General features: G+C 43.5%; 1 protein-coding gene across 2 annotated transcripts; it reads right to left on the bottom strand.

Annotated features, from left to right (window-relative positions):
* Positions 1–4,849: 4,849 nt before the first annotated feature.
* On the bottom strand, positions 4,850–23,297 carry SUPV3L1 (Suv3 like RNA helicase). Of its 2 annotated transcripts, XM_063164219.1 has the most exons (15): positions 23,158–23,297; positions 18,888–18,965; positions 18,518–18,625; positions 16,796–16,910; positions 16,042–16,210; positions 14,622–14,733; positions 14,239–14,316; positions 13,150–13,241; positions 12,178–12,358; positions 11,662–11,755; positions 10,790–11,009; positions 9,744–9,824; positions 8,065–8,241; positions 6,391–6,539; positions 4,850–5,664 (listed from the first exon to the last, which is right to left on the bottom strand). In XM_063164219.1, exons 3-15 carry the CDS (start codon positions 18,579–18,581, stop codon positions 5,169–5,171), a joined length of 2,028 nt encoding a protein of 675 aa, XP_063020289.1. In that variant the 5' UTR covers positions 18,582–18,625; positions 18,888–18,965; positions 23,158–23,297; the 3' UTR covers positions 4,850–5,168. The 2 variants fall into 2 exon arrangements, with proteins under 2 accessions (XP_063020289.1, XP_063020290.1); XM_063164220.1 differs by lacking the exon at positions 23,158–23,297 and having other exon boundaries at positions 18,567–18,625; positions 18,888–18,966.
* Between the last annotated feature and the right edge of the window lie 52 nt (positions 23,298–23,349).

The raw sequence follows: 23,349 nt of genomic DNA, 5'->3' as shown, positions 1-23,349 counted from the left end.
CTGCTCAGCTCTTCTGCATGAATTACCTTCACTCCAGCCCTGCACAGTGCACCCTTATCTGCAGCTTTGTACCAATTAAGCTTCAGCCGCGTAAAGAGCAGAGCCACACGGACCCCTGCCCCCAGCTGGAATGCCTCTTGTGCAATTCCCAGCAGGGAGGTTTGGGGCTGGTTCTTCTCCCTTCTCCCAAAGCTCCAGAGCAGTGAAGATCTTCAGTGCTGCAAAACCTGGGGGGAGGAGAGATTTAGCTGGCAGAAAGCAGCGTGGGTACCACACTGCCCCACTGAAGGATGCAAGAGCAGCTTCCTTACACCATCAGAGTCTGACACAGCCTTTAACCATCACTCTCAAATCCATTCTGAATACACCAGTGTTTCCAGGATTTTGTCACTGCATCAAGTGATATGGACCGTGGAAACATCATCCCAAGGAAACTCGGTGAAATGCTGACACAAAGGAGAGGAAGAAAGTAAAAGGCATTTTCATGGGGTAATGAGAGGCTCACCCTCAAACTACACCTACACACAACGTGTTTCCCCCAGTAACTGTTCAGCTGAACTGAGCACAGCTACTGCAGACAATTGTCACCCTGAATTTTGCAGAACAAGGTAACAATTAAAAATTATTTCAATAGATAGGAAAACAGCAGGGGAAGAAGAGGAAAGGGGGAGCGCCAAGTAATGTGAGGAAACACAAAGAACTAGTGAGTGGTAGGAATTGTCTAGAGATCCAGAGAAGGGCAGGGGCAGCCAGTCAGTAGAAAGGATGTCTGGCCACATCAGTTCATAGCTTAGAGTGGACCCAACCATCTCATGCTATTGTAAAAAGAAAAAAGTACAACTGATCGTGGTGGGCTGCATCTACAGGAGGATAATCCAGAGGCACACACACCAACACTCAGCTCCAAACTCAGCAGCAGCCCTGCAAAGAGAACTCTGCCCAGTCCTGTCAGCTGTGGCAGGGATCAGGAGGAGTTTGCTCTGCTGAGCATCAGGAGCACTCACAGGTCACATTTTTGCAGCTTCTGATCACGAGGAAAGACTGAAAGAGCTGAGGGAGGGGAATTCCCTCTGCACAGACAAATCACACAGAACCTCTGCTAGGAAAGGTCTTTCTCTTTTTTTTCTTCTCCTGCCTTGCATCAGGGATGAGCTCTGGACACTGGGAGATCTTGCCAGCTCTATTTATTTTCCATTATTCTAGAACAAGAGTAAAGCAGACAGAGTGGCTGAGCAGTCCATAAATAGGGCTTGTTCTAAAATTAGGCCTTTGATCTTTGAGAGAGAGAGAGAAAAGAAAGAAGAAAATGAGCCACACTAGCAGCCAGAAAGCACGGTTCACTTCTCCTCTATTCATCTCTCAATAACTGCTGGCTCGTGAAGTCAGACACTGACTCCCAAAGGGACTGTCTCTCTCCTCATTGTTTACCCATGCCACCCGAGGCACAACCCCTCTGGCCAGCAAAACTGAAAACATCACCTTTCAAGCTCCATCCCCCTTTGATCCAGAGCTCATTGTGTCTGTAATACAGCAGATTTATTTTTCATTCTCTCTTTTCTTTCTTTCTCTGGCGGACACGACTGGAAAAGGGTCTCAGAGATCTCGGTGTTCCTGAGCTGGCAGCAGGCTGTGTGAAATACCTGACCTGTCACAATCACTGTGTCAGCTGCTCACTCACCCTCGGTGCATCCCAGCTTCCAGCAGGCTGCTGTGCAAGAGAACACAAGACATGATCTCATTTCCACCCAGACAGCACCCAACACCCAAAAGTGTCACGGCCACTTTGTGCCCATCCTGGCCAGCATGGGGGAGCCAGCCCAGATCAGCTCCAACCTCACGCAGCTTGGAAGCTTGAGGGGATGTTGCTTTTCCCTTTTGTTAGACCTGCACCAATAAAAGTAATTCACAAACCTTCCCTCCCTGCTTTGCAAGGGCCAACGAGAGTTTAAAATTGTAATGCCTCACTCTGTACTTTCTTCTCCTGCTGTTGTGCCTCCAAACCCCATGGAGAATCCTGAAGAGAGTCCTGAAGAGTCTGGTGCACATCTGCCTCCCACAGCCTTGCAGTCAAAGGCCTGCAGAGAAAAGGAGCTCATAGCTACAATGGGGAAACTCACAAAAAAGTCTTGAGTACATCAGCTAGACGTGCCCTTGTTACCCCCAGAAAGAGGTACCACATCAATAAGCATTTTATTGTGAGATAAACTCACCTATCTTTGGTGAGGTATCAAAGGCAGTAGCAATGCTGGCTGCTAAATTTGGCGTCCAGGTTAACAAAGAGACAGTGCACAAGGTTACTAGTGAGTCATCAGGGGAAATCCTTCTTTGTTACAGTTTTATGATGATGCCTCAGGGTTTAGCTTTTATATTTTTCAGATTCTGTGCTGCTCTACTGCGTGGGTCTGGGCTTCACATGAGGGGATGGTGAGCTCTGTGCACAGAGCAGGGAGACAAAACAATTCCTGCTCCAGCTGGGCACCAAGGACAAATGATCCAGATCTCAGCCCAAGAGCATAAACAAAAACAAGCAGGGTGGGACTGCATGGGCTGGAGCTGGAATTGGACAGTCAACCCCAATATGCAAATGGATCAAAACTCATAAAAGTGAGAGACCCTGTGACCAGGTGTCCATTTTGGTTCATCTTGGTTCATCTCAGGTGTAGCCCTGGCTGGGCTCTTGTGCTGCCCAAGGTGGATCCATTGAGAAGATGCTTTTAATAAATCCCTGCTTTATTCTTTAACTCTGTCCAGCCTCTATTCTAAAGTCAACCTTCACAAGGCAACAGTGATTCCAAAACCAATCCCTAGAACACATTCCCCCTTCCCTGCAGGAGCAGCAGGTTCATCCCCCATTATATTCCCATAAAATCATCAAAGCTCAGGAGAGAAAGGGGTCCCCATATCCATTCCTCCTGCATATGCCACTCCTAGGGCAACATCAGCACACAAAGTAAGGCAGAACACCTGAGGGGACTGACTGGAAAAACCAGAATAGAGATGGAAACAGCACAGACAGGACAGAGCATACTGGGCTTAAAAGACAGAAGGATTTTACCAAGCAGTGCTGTTACAGTCAGCATCTTACATTTGAAGGACAGCAATAAACAATTAATGAATAAACTTCCAAACATCTCTAATTTTGATGCCTGAAATGAATCTGGAAATCTGGACACCCGAAATAGGTTTGCAAACGTGATTCCCAGATCAAGAGAATAGCATGGTTGTTGCTTAAAAATAAAGCTTCAGCACAGCCCCACAAGGCAGGTTAAAAATGGATAGTTGGGGTAACTGCACCACAGCAGTCCAGATTGTAGCACAGGGGATCAATCTGGCAGCCATTCTAATGGGAGTCAATGACAGCCACACCATTAGCTCAGAAGAAAACTTTCATAAAGTCAGCCTGGAAACGCCTGAATAAACTTCAGAGCTCCTACAACAGTTACTATGGAGTCCCTATGGAAACAAGCAGCGAGTTAAGCAAAGTGCTAATCTCAGCAAAATACAAAAAAGAATGCTTATAGCCATTTAGCTTCTTTATTGCAGGGCTTGGTGCCGAAACACAAGGCTGGCTTACACCCTGTAGTCCCAGACACTCTTTCCTTGCTCAAAAATATACACTAGCACTCAGCTTACTGTGTGGTTAAAGCACAAATTCAGCCTAACAGAAGCACAATATCAGTGTGGGTCTCCCACAAGCCAGAGAAAATGAGAGTTGTCCATGGTGGACAGCCCAGGGGGTTTCAAACAGTGGTTTGCACATCCACCCTGGGGAAGTGCAGTCCCAGGGGTAAGTGGGACAACACATGAGGGCAAAACGTGCCTCAGGCTCGAGCAACTACTGCTTCCCTTCCAGTGAGTGCCAGGGAGCAACTGATAGCACTCCACCACACAAGGCACATCACACAAGCTGTGTGACAGCAGCAAACACAACACACCTGGAAGGGTTAATGCAAGCTTGCACTCTGTGCAAATGGTGCTGCTGTTCTGGGAAAGCAAAGCTGAACCACTCATCTGCAGAGCAGAAAATCCACAACACTCACATGGCCACTGCCACACACACAGAGCTGCTTGCTTTTTCTTGGGGAAGGAAAAAAAGATGTGGCTTTGCAGGGGAAGGAGCTAAAACTTTCTCTTCCCACCAGCACTGAACTGAAAGCAGCAGGAGATCACATGGGCTAGAAGCATTTACACACTGCTTGCCTTTTAGTAAACAATGAGGAAAGAGTGCATGAGCTACACTGAAACAGCTGTAAAAACATTTTACAAACTGCTGCAGATTTCTTTCTGAACAGCAGCACAAAGGACTGATACCAGGAGAAAGAAAAGGGGATTCAGAGCAAACTTCAGCCTGCAAAGAACCACAGTTGATCATTTCAGAAAGTCAGGTATTTGACAATGAAACTCAGCCTGGATCTTAAAGGTTTCCCAACACTGACACAAGCAGGACCTGTGCACTTATACACCACCAGTGCACCATTATTCTCCTCAGGCAGCCCAGCAACATGTACAAGTGCTGAAACCCTTTCTGTAAATACACAGCAGTTTCAGCATCTGATTCTCTCCACTCTCCAGCATCCAAACTGGGAGCTCGAACGCCCACCTTAAAGCTGAAAACCAAATCACAATAACTGAAATCCACTCCAAAATTCTCGTGGCCAGAATTCCATCACTCCTGACACATTACCACAAATTATTTTAACCTCCTTACACATTTTCACAGGACACAATGGTTAGAGGCATATGACTCCCATCACCATTCTAAGCCAATTTTGTTCCAGGCTGTTCATCACTTGTTTGTGGCCTGTTAAACTCTGCCCTTTGGGAAGGGGTGGAATGAGTAGCTAATTCATTACTAGTGAAATTTCTGACATTTATTGATGATGAGAGGATATCCTGCAAGAAGACACCAAGTTCAAATTTTCACACAGCAGTAGATCATACACTGATGCTGAACACCATGATTGAAAGAGTGTACAGCTAAGTGGCTAAAACAAACTTATGGCCTCTGAGCTTTGAAGAGTCCAGTTCTCTGAGTGCTTCACATTACTGGTCACAGGAGAAGGAAAAGCATCAAGGAGCTGCAGCAGTGTAAACATGAAATGCCACAGTTGTTATTAAAATAGTATTTTATTTTATGAATAAAAACTAAACAGAATTAGGGCACGGTTCTATTTTCTCTTTTTCCTTGTTTCCTTTGAACTATGCTGATCATCTCTCTTTGAGCCAAAGCCATATCTACCATTCCTGTGCTGATCCTGCCACTCACTCTCCAGCTGTCTCAGCATTTCCTGGGTCAGAAGTCCCTCCCTCAGCAGTCTGTTGGCAAGGGATCCCCGGCCGTAGCTTTTCAGCTCCTCCTGCCTGCCCCCCAGCCGGGAGGGCCTCGTGCTCTTGGCTCTCCTGAGCCCTGCAGCCTCCACTGCGATGGACAGAGCCTCCGTGGAGGCTGTGCCGTGGCGCTCCGACCCCGCCCTGGGGTCCCTCTGAGTCCCTGAGAGAGGAAAATCTTCTGCCACCACCTCAGCTGTGCCAGGGGCAGCTGCAGACTGGGAGGCTCGGATCAGCTTTGTGATGTTGCAGACACCAATCTGGATAATGTCGTCCAGTTTCTTCTGGATGTCCCTCACGAGGGCAGCGTCAGGGAACATGTCCATGAAGCGGTAACTGAAGGGAGGCAAAAGCACACACAGTTAAACCTTCTCACTGGGACAAAAGTGGGATATGTACTAAGTAAAATGAATATTCATTACATGTTGCATGGGAATACGTAGTTTAGTTTGCATTTCAGCTGCTCCAGTCCTTGTTTCTCCCTTCTCCTTCTGTCAGTCACACACTGCTGCCTGCAGAACTCACTCCCTCAACACTGATTTGTCAAGATCCTCTAAAAGGCCAAAGGAGCCCATCCTGCTCCATGTACATCTGGGCCTCTGTGACCGTGCTCACAGGGGCCTTAGGATGAGGGAAGAGACGAGGATCTGACTCCATGTTTCAGAAGGCTTGATTTATTATTTTATGATATATGTTATATTAAAACTATACTAAAAGAAGAGAAGAAAGGATTTCATCAGAAGGCTGGCTAAGAATAGAATAGGAAGGAATGATAACAAAAGTTTGTGGCTCAGCTCTCTGTCCGAGCCAGCTGTGACTGGCCATTAATTACAGACATCCACCATGGGCCAATCACAGATGCACCTGTTGCATTCCACAGCAGCAGGTAACCATTGTTTACATTTTGTTCCTGAGGGCTCTCAGCTTCTCAGGAGGAAAAATCCTAAGGACAGGATTTTCCATAAAAGATGTCTGCGACAGGCTTCAAGACACTGCACTTCTAGGACTGCAAGTCATAAATAACAGGAAAAAACAAACAGTCTTCAAGCACAAAGACAATACCTTAACCACAGATAGAGGTCAAAAACATCATGCACAGCTTCGAGGTGCACCAGCTCCTTGATGTTCTTTGGAGCAGCCAAGGGCCACTTGGTGTGGCGGCAGAGCCAGTCGAACGTCAGCGGCTCGTTCCTGCTGAACTGCCGTGCAAACTGGAAAACAAACACAGGGAATCCCCAAAGAGTTAAATCCCCCAGAGTCTGTATGCACAGAATACTCCATAAAACACCGGTTTGCTTTACACAACCCAAATGCCACACATTCTTTTACTTAATTACCCAACACAGGAGTCACCTCTCCTTTCCAGGGCCTCATTAACACAATTTGTCCATGGGCCATGCACAGAGTTAAGCAACAAAAGCACAGAGCTATCCAGAAAAGTGTAACACTGAAGGCATTTGACTGCATCCAGCAAAGCAGATGGACTTTGTGTCTTCTTTAATCCTCCTCACCCTATTTGGTTAATTATCTTGTTTCAGGGTTGCCAGAGTTTGGAATATTAAATGTATTCCTTGGTTTAGGAAACACGCTACCCACAAACCAAACAGATTAATCTGCCCTAGAAATCCACTCTTCTGAAACCCAGACACCTCAGCTCTTCTACTAACAGAAAAACAAGTCAAGTAAGATTTAAATCTAAAATTTTCAAGAGTACTCATGACTTGGAATAAGTGCTTCCTATCTGGCTGATACTAAATTGGGTTTTCTTGGCCAAGCAATGGGGCTTAAATTCACACACGCATTCACAACAATCTACCTCCCTCTAACACTGCATTATGCCCCTCTGCACCTTCACTACTTGGAATCCAAAAGCTCAGCATTTTCCTAAGGAAGCACTTTTTTCAACTCTTTAATCAATCACTCATTTTTTAAAGATCTTTAGCCATTTTTGAAAAGCAGGGTTCTAATATTTGTGACATGAGAGCACCACATCAGTTTCATTTACATTATTTTAAAAGTTTAATGCAGTCTTTAAAAAGGGTACAATGGCAATACTGTCTAACAAACAGTCCCAAGTGACATTATTATTAAACCTGAAAAACTGAAAAATCAGCTGACTACAAATTCCTCAAAATAATCACTCCTGGGGCACAGCAAAACCAATTCATCCAGGCCTGAAAAGTAAAGTGACACAATTCTGAGAGCCACTTACAGCTCTGTGTTTTCTGAAGTTTAAATTCTGTGTAACTGTATAACAGCATCAGCAATCACCCTTAATCCCACATTCTTTACTTCTGTTGGCAAGCCAACAGCTCACAGGAGCAGTAACTTGGTTTTTAATGACTGTTTTTAGGAACATGCTGGTGGCAAAGCTTAACAGTGCACAAGTGACCAGGGAACACCACTCTCATCCCTCCCAGTCCAGAGCTGGCAGACAAGGACAAGCAGCAGGATTTTCAGAGGCAAACAGCAGAGAAGCTATCCCAACTTTAATTTCCATCATGAGAACCAGTTTTCAGAGGTTAAAAGCTTTGGTCAATAAAAATAGTGAAGAATTCAATACATGTCCAGCTATTTTATATCCCTTCTGCTACCTGTGAGCACTTTAAGAATGCTCTCAAATGATGTGATAGAAAATCCCACAACAAATACAGCAGCTAGATACAGTCCCAGTGCACCAAAAGCCTCTTGGTCCAATATAAACACCACATGTTTTGAGGGGAAAAAATAGCTGACCTTCAGCAAAGTGGTGCACACAAAAGGCTCTTTCCTGTTCAAGGGTGCAGTGCAGAAGACATATCGTGATCTCAGATTGAGTGGAATGTGCTGAATCATATCTGCCAGAAATTTGAAATCATCAATATTGCAGACAAAGTACATCCCATCGACCTGGGAGAGGCTCACAAAGATATCCTGGGAAAATAAAACCAAATGGAAGAATGTTAGTACAGGAGAGGCTCCTTCAACTTTGTCTTACCAGAGCAAAAAGTTATTTAGAGTTTGAAAGACTAGTTATACTGAAAGAACAATTAAAAACCCTCAAATTTGACAACAGTAATAAAAAAGTGGGCAGGGGAGATCATCCTGCTCTTTTAGCAGAATTTGCATTAAATTCTCCAATACAGAGGAGAAGACACAACACACTACACTTTATTTAAACACTTTCAATCAGTCTCCTAAATAACAAAGTTCTGGAAGGGTACATTTTAGTTACAAAGAACACCATCACAGGAACCAGTCACCATTATGTTTAGAAATTTCTTCAGGTTTGTCACTTAGCATGACCCAAAAAGCTAACTTTACAGCATGCAACTCAATAATTGAGGTATTTTTAGCTCAATGTCAGGATCAGATCTATTTTAGGAAGAAAGAAAACACAAGCTAAATCCAGTATTGCAATAGAGGAGTTCAAAGAAAATATGAGACACACTCAAGGTCTGGAGAAATGGAAGATGCAGTGCACCCTGCAGGGGGAATTTTATGGGCCCCCAAAATAATTTGTGTAATGCAAATCTTTGAAAGACGTTTTTAAAAACATCTTTAAAGAAACGATGAGCTTTTTAACTAAATATGAATATTTAAGATATCAAAAACAACACAAGGTTTTTATCTTAACGCTACTATGCTAGCCCAGAAATTGCTAATTTAAAAATTTTAAAGATGCGCTGTTACCCCACCAGGCTAAGTCTTCCAGGAGGTCTCCAGGTATAATCTTTTATTTCAAGGTTAGAAATCTGCATTTTGCTACATAACAGCAGATCAGCAGCAACAATAATGCACATTTAAAACCATGAAAGCTGCCAAGGATTTCTCAGTTTACTAAAAAGCTGTGATAATGATTTATTAATACAGTATTAGAATCTTAATTTCTACTTTATAATGTTTAGGTACATCCAAAAGAACTAGTATCTATCTAAAGAGGAGATCAAATGGATCCCACAAAATCAGTTTTCTAAAAGTTACACAGTTTTACCACAAAATCCACAGAAACAGGAAAAACAATCAGGTAGATATCAGATATGTGGAACAATATGTGGAACAATATGTGGAACAAACAACCAGTTTTCTAGGAATTTTCAAATAATTTATCTAATTTCAGATCTCTAATATCTTCAGCCTTAGAACTAAATATCTACATTTAAAATTCAGAAAAGCTGGAATGAAAAAGCTGCTGCACAGTTTTAAACACATGTAAAAATGACTGACAGGTTTCAAAACTTCCAAGTCTAGCACAGAAAAGCTGAACATCCTAAACCTGCCTGCAATCACTTGTGTGGCAGAGAGAAGAATCCAATTGATAAAAAAATACACACAAGGCTGTCTGTCAGGCCTCCCAAGGGCAGCTTTGTACAAAGCAATGACTATAAGTGATACTCCATTTTTAAAGAAGCTGCTAATATTTTGATCATTCTTACAATTAAGTTGGATAGAGTGGCATCAGGAAGATGATAAGCAAACATTTCTATCTGCTCAGGAGTAGGATGTAGTCCAGCTGCCTAAATGGGAAAAAAAGAAAAAAATTTCCATTAATTCTCAATATTGTTTTATAGTCAATCCACTAGAAACAATATATTGAAAGACAAAATGCAAGAAATCAAAGCACCCTGCAGACTCCAGTTTATTAAGCACACTTAGCTGAAACTTAAGAGCTTTTGTGCTTGAGCTTTTAATTCTTAAAAGAGCAGATTTCATATAAAAGCAGCATAGAAAGTCTCTATTGTAAATGCAGGTCCACTGATGAGGGGAGAAAATGATGCATCTGACTCCATGTTCTCAAGAGGCTAATTACTTTATTATACTATATTATAACAATATAATAGTATAATAATATATTATATATACTATTATATAGCATTATTATACTATAATAATTTAATAGTGTAATACTATATTATATATAGTATTATATAGTATTATTATATTATTATATACTATATATAATATATACTATCCTTTAGTATAGTATATATTATTATACACTATACTATACTATACTTTAGTATAGTATAGTATTAAAGAATACTATACTATTCTGAAGAATACAGAAAGGATACTTACAGAATGCTAAAAAGATAATAATGAAAACTCGTGACTCTTTCCAGAGTCTCAGCACAGCTTGGCCCTGACTGGCCAAAGAGTGAAAACAACTCACACTGAAATCCAGTGAAACAATCACCTGTGGGTAAACAATCTCCAAACACATTCCTCATGAGCACAACACAAGAGAAGCAAATGAGATAAGAATTGTTTTCCTTTTCTCTTTTCAGCTTCCCAGGAGAAAAACCCTGGGCGAAGGAATCATGTTCAGAGAATGTGAATGCCACAAGTCTCCAAACAGGACGTACACCCAAAGTCGCTGTGGCACAACTCATTTTTACGGGTCGCAAACAGAAGGAACGATAACACAGGATCAGGGTATCAGATGCAGCCCCGGAGCAGAGGTGCACAGGCTGGCTCTCACCTGGACAGGGGGCACGGGCTCTCTGAGGATGTCCCTGAGCTGGGCCAGGTCGTCGCGGTGCATGGTGGTGACCTCGCCCTGCCGGAAGGAGGAGCCGAAGCGCCCGGCCCTGCCCGCGATCTGCAGCGCCTGCGAGGTGGTGATGGTGTCTATTTCCTTCTCCCCCTTCTCATTCACTGTCGGCTTCACTATGGAGTTAAAAATTATTCTTCTTATGCACCTGAAAGAGTTCAACAAAACAAAGAGCGATCCTTTTTTGCTAATTACTTCCAATATGAAGAATTAAAGCTTTTTGCTTTTTTATAAGTTTTTTTCTCCTCTATAAATTAGGGTATCACAGATACTACTTATGGACACAGCATATACTAAAGGGCACTGGCTAGTGGCAGGAGAATAATCATCCCTGCACACATCAATCGTGTCCTAATTGCCTCCCAATCCATTCACCAGCACCTGCCTCAGCAGTTTGTAGTGATGTGACTGCATGTCCCTCACCAATGGAATACATCTGGCACTGGGCTGAGCTTGCTCTGTATTTCAGAAATGCAAGGGAATGATAACTCTGACAACCCAGCCCATTTGACTCCAGTTCATCCAGTAGGCCCTGTCATCCATGGCCAACCATCACACTGAATTAGGCCCAGGGAGCAATTTAGCTCTGGAATCACTTTTAAAACTAAAGCCTAGTTCTGCCTAACCAAATTGATCACTACTTCAAAACTGAAATGTATGTACTGTGTTATCTAGACACAGCAGATATTTAGATAAGTTAACAACAACAATCAGACTGGGGAGACAAAAAAGCAAAGAAATTAATGTGGCCATCACACCTGAAGGAAAATAGAAGTACCATAACCTGCTGCAATACTTACAAATTGAGTCCCATTCCAATTGCATCTGTAGCAACTAAAATTTTGCAAGGATCATCAGGATCATTGAATTTCTTTGCCTGTTCAAGCTTTGTTCCTAAAACAGAATGACAGAACACTTCACATTGCAAACTCCATACAAAATTTAGACAACATATCACTAAGTCCAATGTCATTATAATAGGCTGAGGAAGAAAATAAATAAATTGGTATTTGATTGGTATTTGGCCAGATGGGAGGAGGAGGCAGGAGGGACTTAAATCATTCCCAGAGCTGTGGATAGACCTCATTTAATTATATCTATCTGAAGATCAAAATTAAGTACATAATAAAGGTCTAATCCCAAGATTAAAACACCAGCCAATGAAAGCTGATTACTTTCTCTAGCTATATAAAGAAGCCAAACTAGGAAACCAGCAGTGCTTTATTTTGCCATAAAGCAAGCAGTACCGGGGGGTTTCCCTGAGGAAAGCACAGGAAGCACAACACTCCCTGAGCAATAAAAGCACAGTGCTTTACCTGGGGGCAGGCTGCCGTAGATGACAGCACATTCCAACCCTCTGGCCTCAATCTGGCGGCTGACAGAGTAAATGTCATTCTTGCTGAAGCACACAATGCAGTCCCCAGCACGCAGGTTATCCAAGGACTCCAAGGCATAATCCAGCACAGTCAGGGGAGTCAGCCTCTCGTAGTTCCTGACCTACAATTCAAGTTGTCCAAAAGGGTACTTTTAAAACTCAAATTCCATCATATAGAGCCTAACCAGCAATGCATCCTGTAAAGTCAGCAAACTCGAGAGCACTGTGCCCCCCTGGAAGATCAGAGCTGTAAAAGCCCATAAACAGCTGTACCAGCTGCAGCATCCCCTAAAGGCAACTCAGCAAACCACTTTTCTTCCTACAGAAAAACAGCACCACTATTTAAAAAGGGAAGGAAAGAACTTCGCAACATCTTTGCTTTACAGAAACTGAAAAACAGTTTAACAAGACTGTGACCATGATATTTTCTGAAAAATCCTTTCCTTAGGATTTTTTCTCCTGAGAAGCTGAGAGGCCTCAGGAACAAAATGTAAACAATGGTTATCTGCTGCTGTGGAATCCAACAGGTGCATCTGTGATTGGCTCATGTGGCTGTTTCTAATTAATGGCCAATCACAGTCAGCTGGCTTGGACTCTCTGTCCGAGACCAAAGCTTTTGTTATCCTTCCCTTCCTTTTCTATTCTTAGCTAGCCTTCTGATGAAACCCTTTCTTCTATTTTTTAGTATAGTTTTAATATAATATATATCATAAAATAATAAATCAGCCTTCTGAAACATGGAGTCCACATTCTCATCTCTTCCCTCATCCTAAGACCCCTGTGAACACGGTCACACAAGACTTCCTGCAGAACAACTTTGAGCAGTGACATCCCCAAAAGGACCCTACATTTTTTCCTGTTTTACAGCAGAGAGAACCTGACATTGTGTTCACCGCTTCTCAGAATTACTTACTTCAACTTCCTCCCCTGTAGTGTACATGAGCTCTGTCACCAAGTCAATAGCAGCAGGTTCTCCACAAACGTGGATTTCTTCTGCACAGAGGCCTGAACAAAGCCCAGTGAAATAAAAAGCAAAATGTTACTTGTTTATATACAACAATGAAGACTGTATTTCACCTCCTTCAATGAGCCAAACCTGCACCTAAAGCCTCTCCCACAATACACTATTTCCCTAGAGCTGCTCTTGATCTCTTAGCAGCAAGTGATTGACAATTCATCAGTGTGATAATCAGAGCAGCCAATACCTCTCTGCACCCTCTCAGCCAAAACAAGAGGTACCCTCAGCCACTGAACAAATGGAGCAAGCTTTGAGTATGTTTTACTTACTACTCATGTTTTACTAACTCCCAAACCATATCAGAACTGAGGGGTTTTGTTTTCTACATGAATTCACCTCTAATTCAGTCAGAACACAAAAGGGAAAAACAGGAAGTAAAGGAAGTGTGACAAATCTGCTGAACTTAGAATCAAAAGCAATGAAAGAAATGGTCAAGAGGGAATCAAATTCCAAACTTCTATTCCAAATATGAGGAAAACTGTTTCCAAAATTCCTCTAGAAATATTCTAAAGTTAGCAAAATAAGCATTGTTGTAAGAACATAACAGATTGATGCAGCTCTATAAATGAGCCATTTGAAATTAACACTATAAAATATTTAAAGCTACCATTATTTAGCACAATCTCTACAAGGGTACTATCTTGAAAACCAGTGTTGTTTTAATTGAACAGAAAAGCATATTTCTTGGAAATAGTCAATGTAAAGACACAATGTAGTAAAGACTCCCTATTATCCAAGGAAGGAAAAATAAAAGAGGCATCTGAACTAAATTTTAAAGACCCATTTGTTAAGCAAAACACAACAGGCAGCTTCCTATCATGCAGACAAACCCTTTGAGGCAGAGTATCTCTAACTTGCTGTGGGAAGACATTAAAAACAAATACTTTTACTTTGCATCACATAACCACTAATGACTCTACCAAGTGCTAAGCTTGTATTTCATGTGCCATTAAGCTAATTCACTGCCAACACCACCAAGCTCACCTAGAAGGGCTCTTGTCCAAGCCCAGCCTCTGGCAGGATCTCTGATCATCTGAATTTCATCAATCACAGCAACTTCATCTTAAAACAAAAAAAAAAAAAGAAAAATATGATGCACCAAGGAAGAGAATCTAGAACAGCAGTACAAGACATGAAGGAATTGAAGGAATTTTAAAGGTTTCCTAAAAACGGTTGCTCAAACAAAGCTAATCCTCTATCACCAAAAAGCTATTCTGAGATGATCCATGTTTCTTGACCTGCTCTATCATAGTTCAGGAAATGTTGATTCCTGAGTGAAAGAGAAGAGCTCAGCTACTTTGGAGTCCTGAGAATAACAAACACACAAGGATAGCACAGATAGGACAGAAACAACTCTGTGTACTTACAAGGTGTGTTAGTGCTGCACATTTCAATGGTACAAGCGACGTGAGGAGCCTGTCTGGAGTCCTCATTGGCAAAGAGACGCTCTTCTCCTGTCACCAGGTCACAGGGCACGTTCTGAGGGCATTCACAAATCTCAGGGTAAGTTTTTGAACATGAAAGAATCCCCTTTCCAAGAGGACAAAACCAGTTTCTTACAGTAGTTTCAGGACAGTGTAATAGAGGCTATCCTGGAAATAACTACTCAGCCTTGAGAGACTTTTGCCTTGTATTGAAGTCCTGTCACAGTGGAGGTGTAACGATGAGGCGGGGGTGTCTGTATTTAGATACCTTCCCCTACACCTGCAGGAGGTTACACCTTCCCCTGAGCATTTCAGAGCTGTCCCATCTGCCACCAAAGAACTGTTCGAAGAGCACAAGGGGCTCACAAAGCAAGGCCCAGCAATGAAGGAGCCTCACAAGCTCCAGCTCCTTTGGCAATTGCCCTGCTGCCTTACACTCATGAGGACCAGCTGTGAGAGACAGCTGAGGCCACCACCCTGCCAGCCCTACCCTCCTTGGTGCTGCTGGCTGCTCCATCCATACCTACAGCCATACAGAGCCCTGCTGGAAGCCCTGTTCAAGCTCCAAGGGCCCAAACATGATCCATGATCCAGGAACCAGCCAGTGAAAAGTTCTCACACACACTAAACACGTGGGAGAACAAGGAACAGCACTGACTGTACCCACAGTCACTCTGTGAACACATGTGCTACATTACAGCAGTCTCCTAGGACTGAACAATCTTTCTGATGTGCCGCTAGGAGTTACAAATTCCACATGAAAAAAAGAGAAATCACAACATCAGTACTGTACACATACACTGTTCTGAGTTAACATGTGATATGTGGTTGTAGTGCTTCAGAGCTGGTCTGGCTCTCTGCAGCTGGAAACACACTGGTGAGGAACCTCCAAAAATATGCCAAATGAAACACTATTGAGAATTTCCTCTAGCACAGCTCTGCCCTTCAACACATCTGTATCTGCAGAATTTTTCAAGGATGGTGAAGTGAAATAAATTAATACATTGAAGCAGAAGGTTGGGGGGAGTTAAGCAGGAGTATTTTATTGTGTACAAGCTATAACAAAGGTCATGGGCAAAGGAAGACTGAAAAAGCTGATAGTAGCACCTGGCTAACCCAGGGAGCAACAAATCCCAGAAGAACAGAGGCAGGTACAGGGATGATGGCACAGCACAGGCTCTGGGGACAGCACTGCTCCATTCTGCAGCTAAAGCACAAATGCACAACTGATTCCACATGCGCTGACAGCACTGCAAAGCAAAGGGCTCCAGGAGCACCTGGGGCCACCACAGAACTTCACAGACATGCATGCATGAGACTGTTCCAGCACTAAGGATCTTGGTAAGTAATATGACATACTGACAGCATCATTACTCTTTTGGAAGATCTCATGAGCCAGAAGTTTTAGTGGACCACAGTATATTCCAGATTTGGCTGACAAAAATCTCTGGATAGCATGGTAAGTTTTTCCACTGTTTGTAGGACCAGCATGGAATATTATCTTTCTCTGAATAGCTCTGGCATCTGGATACCTAAAGCAAAGATAAAAAAAGTATATTTCAGTATATTCACTCTGCTCAGCCTATTTGCCTACAGAACTTCTAAGTAAAAATGAGAAAAAAGGAGATCTGTTGAACATTATCTGGATACTGACTCATGAGAAACTGGAAATTATATCAAGCATTTATTCATTAATAATTTTAATGTGTGTTGAAAGCAATAACATCAAGTTCTTAGAGACAGTATAAAGAGGTTACTGTGTCTTACATATTGATCTTCTGAGTCACAAAATGCTTTCAAAGATTCAGAGTGAAATTCACACATTGTGTTCAAAATAATTCTTATTATTCCTGCAATTCTCTCTCCTTGAGCTTATCAACATTTTAATGTTTTGATGTGCTACCTCCCAAACACATTGCCAGAAAACTTCTTCCTGGAAAAGCAACTCAATGACTTTCACAGCTGATATTATTTTCTTTTTAATTCATTGTAACAAGAGTTCCTGACACAAATTATTGGACAAACAGAGAAAAGCACTGAAAGTGTTGAAGCCCACAGACTCTGGAATTCCATGGCAGTAGGAGAAGGAACCAGGGCAGCCCCTGGAGCACACTGACCAGTTTGGGGGCAGCCTCAGGTCGCTGATCTTGCGCAGATCATCCATGCAGTCCAGCATGGGGAAGATCTGCTTGGCGTGCCTCAGGAAAAACGGGAACAGATCATCCACGTGACCTGGAGGAACAAACCCTTTTCAGAAAGTTTTGTGCTTGTCTGAGTGTCTGCCTTCATTAAAAACTTTGAAAAGTATTTTCTACCATTTCCACCCCACACTTATGTAATCCTTTCAATTCTGGCTCTCCACAAAATTCAGTAATTACCTCAGTGGCAGAAAGGGAAACTAACACAAGTACCTGGACTCATTCAGCGATGGAATACAAGCACAATAATATGAAAAAGTGCATCTCATTTCAGTATATCCACTCTGCTCAGCCTATTTGCCTGCAGAACTTTTAAGTAAAAATGAGAAACTGTGGAAAAACTGGATGAGAAATAGTTTTTCTGTCGTAAGAAGATTTTAGCCCCTTCTTCCCAAATGGGGAAGGGAGGGGGAAGAGAAGGAGAAAGAAGGAGAAGGAGAAGGAGAATCTTTTAAAGGGCTTTTATGAATAAACAGAGAAAAACAGATTTGCAGCTTCTCCAAGCTGCCAAGACTTAGAATGCTGGTTCCAAATTCTAAAATCAACTCAGAAGAGAAATCCAGGTTCATTCTTCTGAATGTCTGCACAGCAGACATGTGGGCCTTAAAGGTCCCATTTCAGTTCACACTCCTACTGTCCAGCTCTCTTAGCATTTCAAAGAACTGCCTTGATCTAAACCTCTGTTACTATGAAACATACACAAAAAGAAATAGCAGTGCTTTGGGGTTTCTTGGAGTGTTTTCATTTTGTTGGGGGGATGTTTGATTTTGGGGGAGGTTAAATTGAGAATTATTATTCAATTAATAAAAATTATTGTGGAAATATTTTTTAAACTGTGGCATATTAAATTATCATCTTTGGACAGGCAAAACTCAAATTTAAAAATTTCAGTACTTCTGTATATGAGTTATAAGGCATAATGGTCATCTATAACCAGATAAGGAGTGGAAATGAGAAAAATTTTGTGCATAAAATGTGGAATATTTTATGCACAAAAAATATAATGAGACGATTTCCTAAGATGGCCAACATTTAAAATCTACACATTTACATTTAAAGACAAAACTCACAGCCACTGCAATCTTCAAAATCCCGTCATTAAATCCCACTGTGCAAATGACACAAGCTTTCTGTGTGGATTCTGCTGCTCCCAGCTGGCATCACCTCCCAGGTAAGAGCTGTTAATGCCAGCACAGGATGCACCAAGCAGGCAAGGACACCCCTGTGAGTGCCACAGGGGACAGAGCACTGTCACAAAGCTGTCCCCAGAGCCACCAGCCGGGACAGAGCTCTCCAGGTGCCCCCTAGTGACTGCTGGATTGCAAAGAGAGCAATAAACAGAGCAGCTCTTCTCATTTCAGCCCTGAACAGACGCTGTGCAACCACAGGCTGCTTCCTGCTATCACCTCCACATCTTGCATTTCCACTTCACAAGATTTAACAACTGAACATTCCCTTGGATGGGCACAGATGTTTCTGATAGGGAAGCAGGGATTTTTAATCTCTCTGACAGCAGTGAATTAATTCTCAATCATATTGAATAATAATTCTCCGTAGGAGGTCCACATGTACATAGGTAAGTATACAAGGAAAACCAAGCAAAAATGCACATTTTACTTTACAAGCATTCCAGATACTTGCCTGCACCACAGCATATATCATTGAGAATAATATGCAAATCAGCACTCACAGAACTGGATTCCATGATATACTTCCTAAAGCTTATAAATGCCTGGTGAAAGAGGCGAGCTGGGGGAAAAAAAAGAAAAATAATAAAATCAATGTGGCCAGGATCAGAAAACTCTATTTGTAAACACTCAATAAAACACTGAAGCAGTTCATTAAAAACTTGTACCTTAATATAAGCTATTAAAAGTAAATATAAAGATTACTTGAACCAAGTGGCAGAGACAATGGAAAGAAGCAGTGTTGAGATAAAAAGATCACATCTAATGCCATATTTGAAGCAAAACAGATTTCACATTAAAGTAATATAAACTTATTTTCTTACCATCTAGTCCATTTTCAGCTCCTAATCTTTGAATTTCTTTTCTTTTGTAGAACTTATTTAAATTTTTTAGGACTTCACCTGCAGATAAAGAATAACTTTTTTTAGAGCTTCCTCAAAATTTGATCACATTCTCCTGGCCCAAAGATCCCGGTTTATACTCTGGAGAGAGGGAATCTTTTGATGCTCAACAGACACAAATGAACTCCCCCTAAATCAAATAAAGTCATGGAGTGAGATTGGGGTTATTGTGGAGGACAACCTTCAAATAAAGCAGAGTAAGAACTGCCACTAAGGTGGTGCCAGCCTTCCTCTGGTGCTTGTCAGGAAACCATAAAGATGGGAATGTGCAGCTAACAAGTCATGGAACAAACTAATTAGTGTTTTGGGGTGGGTTTTTGTTTGCTTTTTATCAGCACCTATCGGGAGGTTTTAATATGAAAAGCAAATCTGCTTGAGCTACTTGGTGACAGCTTTAATCAACATCCTGAGCCATGTTCTTCTCTCCACCCTGCTTCCAAGACAGACTCCTCAGAAAGATCAGGTAATCCAGACACGGTATTCTTTCTTGTCTCAGGTTAAATAAATGGAAGGAAGAAAAAAAGAAAAAAACCACAGTTCCTTCAGATGTATCACAAATTACTCAGCTTTCTTTGAATAAAATCTTATACACTTTTTAATAAACTCTTTCCCTCTCCTAAAAGGCAAGTTTAGTGTTGCAACAAAATTCTACTTACTCAAGCACACGCTGATTTTAGCTCATTAAATGTTTGCTAAATGACAGTACAGAAAGATGTGTCCCCTTTCCATCTACAGCAGATCACAAATTCACAAAAAATCTAGGAAATTTCATGAAGGCCTATTCATGAGCTTCCATTATTCTTCAAACTCCAGTCTGTGACCGCTGCATTATAAAATGCTGGGAGTGACAAATGGAGCACAAGTCACTGGGCACAACACTAGCAGGCTCTGCTCTCTGTAACATGGAAAGCTCCCAGGAAATCAGCCTTCAATTACGGGAAGATTGCCTCTCTAAAAGCTGTGACAGAGACAGCCCCCTTGGCACAAGGAAAATCAGCAGCTGAGGAGAATATGGCAGATTCAAACGCACATGCCACAGCACCACAGCAGTGTTTGAATGGATTGACTCGTGTCTGAAGTGGCCCCAAAGGCAACAAAGAAGCACGGGCCCCAGCAGGAATACATTTCCTGGGAAGGCACCCACACCCACGTTCGAGGGCCCTGAAAGCCAAGGCAGACTGGCAGACAGTGCAGGACAGCAAGCCCAGGGCTCAGTGCTCTGCAGAGCCTCCCCAGCAGCCCCAGCACTGACACACGCTCAGCCCCGCAGCCCAATTCACAGCCCATTGGCCTCGCTACAAGACTGAAAGGTCAGTGCAAACACGCTCCCATGCCAGGCCGGCGACATTGGGACCGTGTGCCCAAGGTCAGGAGCCTTCCCCAGCACAAACACTGTCCAACAATGAGGAAAATCTAACAAAACAAACTGGCACTGCAGCCATCTGAGCTCATCCAACCGCACACAGCACTCAGAGCATGTGTCCTGCCTCATCACTACCCTTTGACCGTCCACTCCTGCTTTGAGAGCTCCCTTTGTTTAACCCTCATTCCTGAGCTGGTTTAGCTCTTACTCCTCAATTACTTTCACTTCTCAGCAGCATTTTTAAGGTTCTCTGTAGAAAGACAGCAGTAAAGTTCAGAAATCACTCAGTCTCCAAGGTATCAGATTCATTTAGATGTTTCAACCCTGTTTGCAGGAGACTTTGGAGACATTTCCCTGCATCTCTGATGCCAACACCCCACTGCAGTCAGGCTGTCTGTAACCACTGGGGCAGTGAGGTGCTTCATTTCACAATTCCTCCCCAAATATTGGACTCCCATTGTCCACTCCAAGCAACCTGTGCACGTACCGAGCCCTGACACTCAGTGACAACTGATGCAGAAGATACACACACCAAAACTGAAAGCATCCATCAGAAATTGAAAACATTCAATTTCCAGGTCTGTAATGAAGTTTTTACAAAACTGGCTTTACAAAAGCTTCTAAAAAGACCTTTTGTCCTCCTAGCAGCGTTTGACCAGTGTGAAAACTATAATCAGTGTCACTCGAGCAAGTAACAAGCTAACAAGATGATTCACACTGCAGGTATGCTCACTAACAAAGTTTCTGCACCAGCAGCAACCAGAAAGCTCAAAAATACAGATCTTTATTAAATCTAGTCAGTACTTAGCAGCAGATTCTGACAAACTATCTGCAACTAAAATATTTTTAAAAATAGATGCGTAATACTGTGTGTGGTCAGAACCCGAAGGGGGAAAGCAGAGGAAGACTTTTTATTTCATTTTTTAAAAATGGCTACATGTTTAAGAAGGTCTTGTCCTGTCTTCTCTAACATTATTTGGTTTCAAAATACCAATACTTTTAAAATACATTATTGTTTTTTCAAAATACTGTTGACAGCAACAAAGAGAGCCAGATGAGCACCACACGGGTTGCACCGGCTGCTATTCCTCGCCAGTCTCACGGGGGAGAACATCAGGCTGTCTGAAACAGTTAATTTCCACATCATTTTAGCCAGCCTGCTCTCAACAACTTAGCAAAGACCAAACAGAATCTGTACGTATTTTCCCAGAGCATTTTAGTTGTGGTTTTGAAGACATCCACCATAACTGTTCCTCTAATAAATGAGACAACAGGTAATGTGCAAGTAAGGAGACATCATTCACCTTTATTGGCACCTGAGGAATGCACTACTCATACCAAAGACAAGTTTGACAATGCAGATTTTTGCATTACAGCTGTTCAGCATTCTTCATCCTGACTGGGATTTTTTAGCTGTCAAGGCCAGATATTCCTCTCTCCACAGTCCTGAACTATTAAGATAATTTGCCCACGCTCCTATACTCTGGAGTTAAGATAAATAATGCGTCATGACAACACTTAATTACGAGAAGATACGAAAGATTTCCATTTGCAGCATTAACGCTTCCAGACCAGCAAACACCAAAAGAATCAAGACCTTGGCTCTTATTTACCAAACCTTCAAAGATCGTGGAGTCATAAGATCACAGAACTGCCTGGGCTGGAAGGGACCTTAAAGACCATGCCACTGCAGTCCCCTGCCCCAGGGCCTCACCTCCCTCACAGGGAAGAATTTTTTCCTAATACCCAATCTCCACCTACCCTCTGTCCATGTGAAGCCATTCCCCCTTGTCCTGTCACCTCACCCACTTCTGATCCAAGCACACTCACACACAGACAATCTCTTCGGTCTGCAGCAGCAATATCTGAGGAAACCGTGTCTCTAAAGTCCAGACACCGCTCTGGCTCTGGAATGCACCTTTATCCCGACCGGCCAAACCAGGGGATGGAGGAAGGGCCAGCCGAGGTTCCTGCACACAGGTGACACCTACAGGCACTGAGCAATCACAGAACACCCTGAGCTAGAAGGATCACCCTGCTCAGCACAGCCCCAGGAACCCCACCGCATGCAGGTGCCATCTCACTCAATATCCTTCATCCTACTTCACCTTCACGGGCACAAATAGCGACAGGTCACACAAGGTGCAGGGAAGGAGCCCTGCTCTTAGGGCAGAGGGTGTTTCTGAGCCCAGGAAAGGACACCAGAGCAGCAGGATCACACAGTCAGCTAAGCCACAAAGACCTCTCTGATCATCGACTCCAACCTATGGCCAAACACCACTTGTGTGTGCCACATGCAGTCTGTCCTTAGACACCTCCAGACATGGTGACTCCAGCCCTTTTCAATGTTTATTCACTTTTCCGGTGAAGAAATCCCTCCCAATGTCCAGCCTAAGCCTCCCTTGGGACAGCTTGAGGCCGTTCCCTAGGAGCAGAGCCTGATTCCCATCCAGGCTGCTGGCCGGGAGCAGGAGAAGGCGAGGTGTTCCCTGAGCCTGCTCTCCTCCTGGCCGGGAGCAGTCGAAGGAAGGCGAGGTGTTTGTTCCCTGAGCCTCCTCTCCTCCTGCCAGGGAGCAGTAAAAGGCGAGGTGTTCCCTGAGCCTCCTCTCCTCCTGGCCGAGCCCCAGCCGCTCCTCACCCGATCCGTGCCCAGCCCGTTCCCCATCCCCGTTCCCCGGACTGGCTCGAGCTCCCGAACGCCCTTCCCGAGCCGAGCGGCGCAGCGCGCTCGAGGCGCGGCCTCTGCCAGCGCCGGCGGGCAGAGGGCGGCCGAGGCCTCACGGTCGGAGCCCCGGGGCCCCCGCCCCTCACGGCGCCGCCCGCACTCACCCTTGTCGAGGGGCCGCGTGAGCTCGGCGCCCACGTCTTCTTCGGCCGCGCCGCCGAGGCCGGGTTTCAGCGGCACGGGCACGAAGAGCGAGGTGTCGGGGGCGCGGGAGGCGCCGCCGTCCCCGTTCGCTGAGGAGGAGGATGAGGAGGAGGCTGCGGCGGCGGCGGGGCGCGCGCGGGGAGCGGAGCCGC

Source organism: Melospiza melodia, chromosome 9 (genome assembly GCF_035770615.1).
Source record: "Melospiza melodia melodia isolate bMelMel2 chromosome 9, bMelMel2.pri, whole genome shotgun sequence".
NCBI lineage: Eukaryota > Metazoa > Chordata > Aves > Passeriformes > Passerellidae > Melospiza > Melospiza melodia.
The sequence above is the reverse complement of the archived record's forward strand: the minus strand, read 5'-3'. Positions and strand labels throughout refer to the sequence as shown.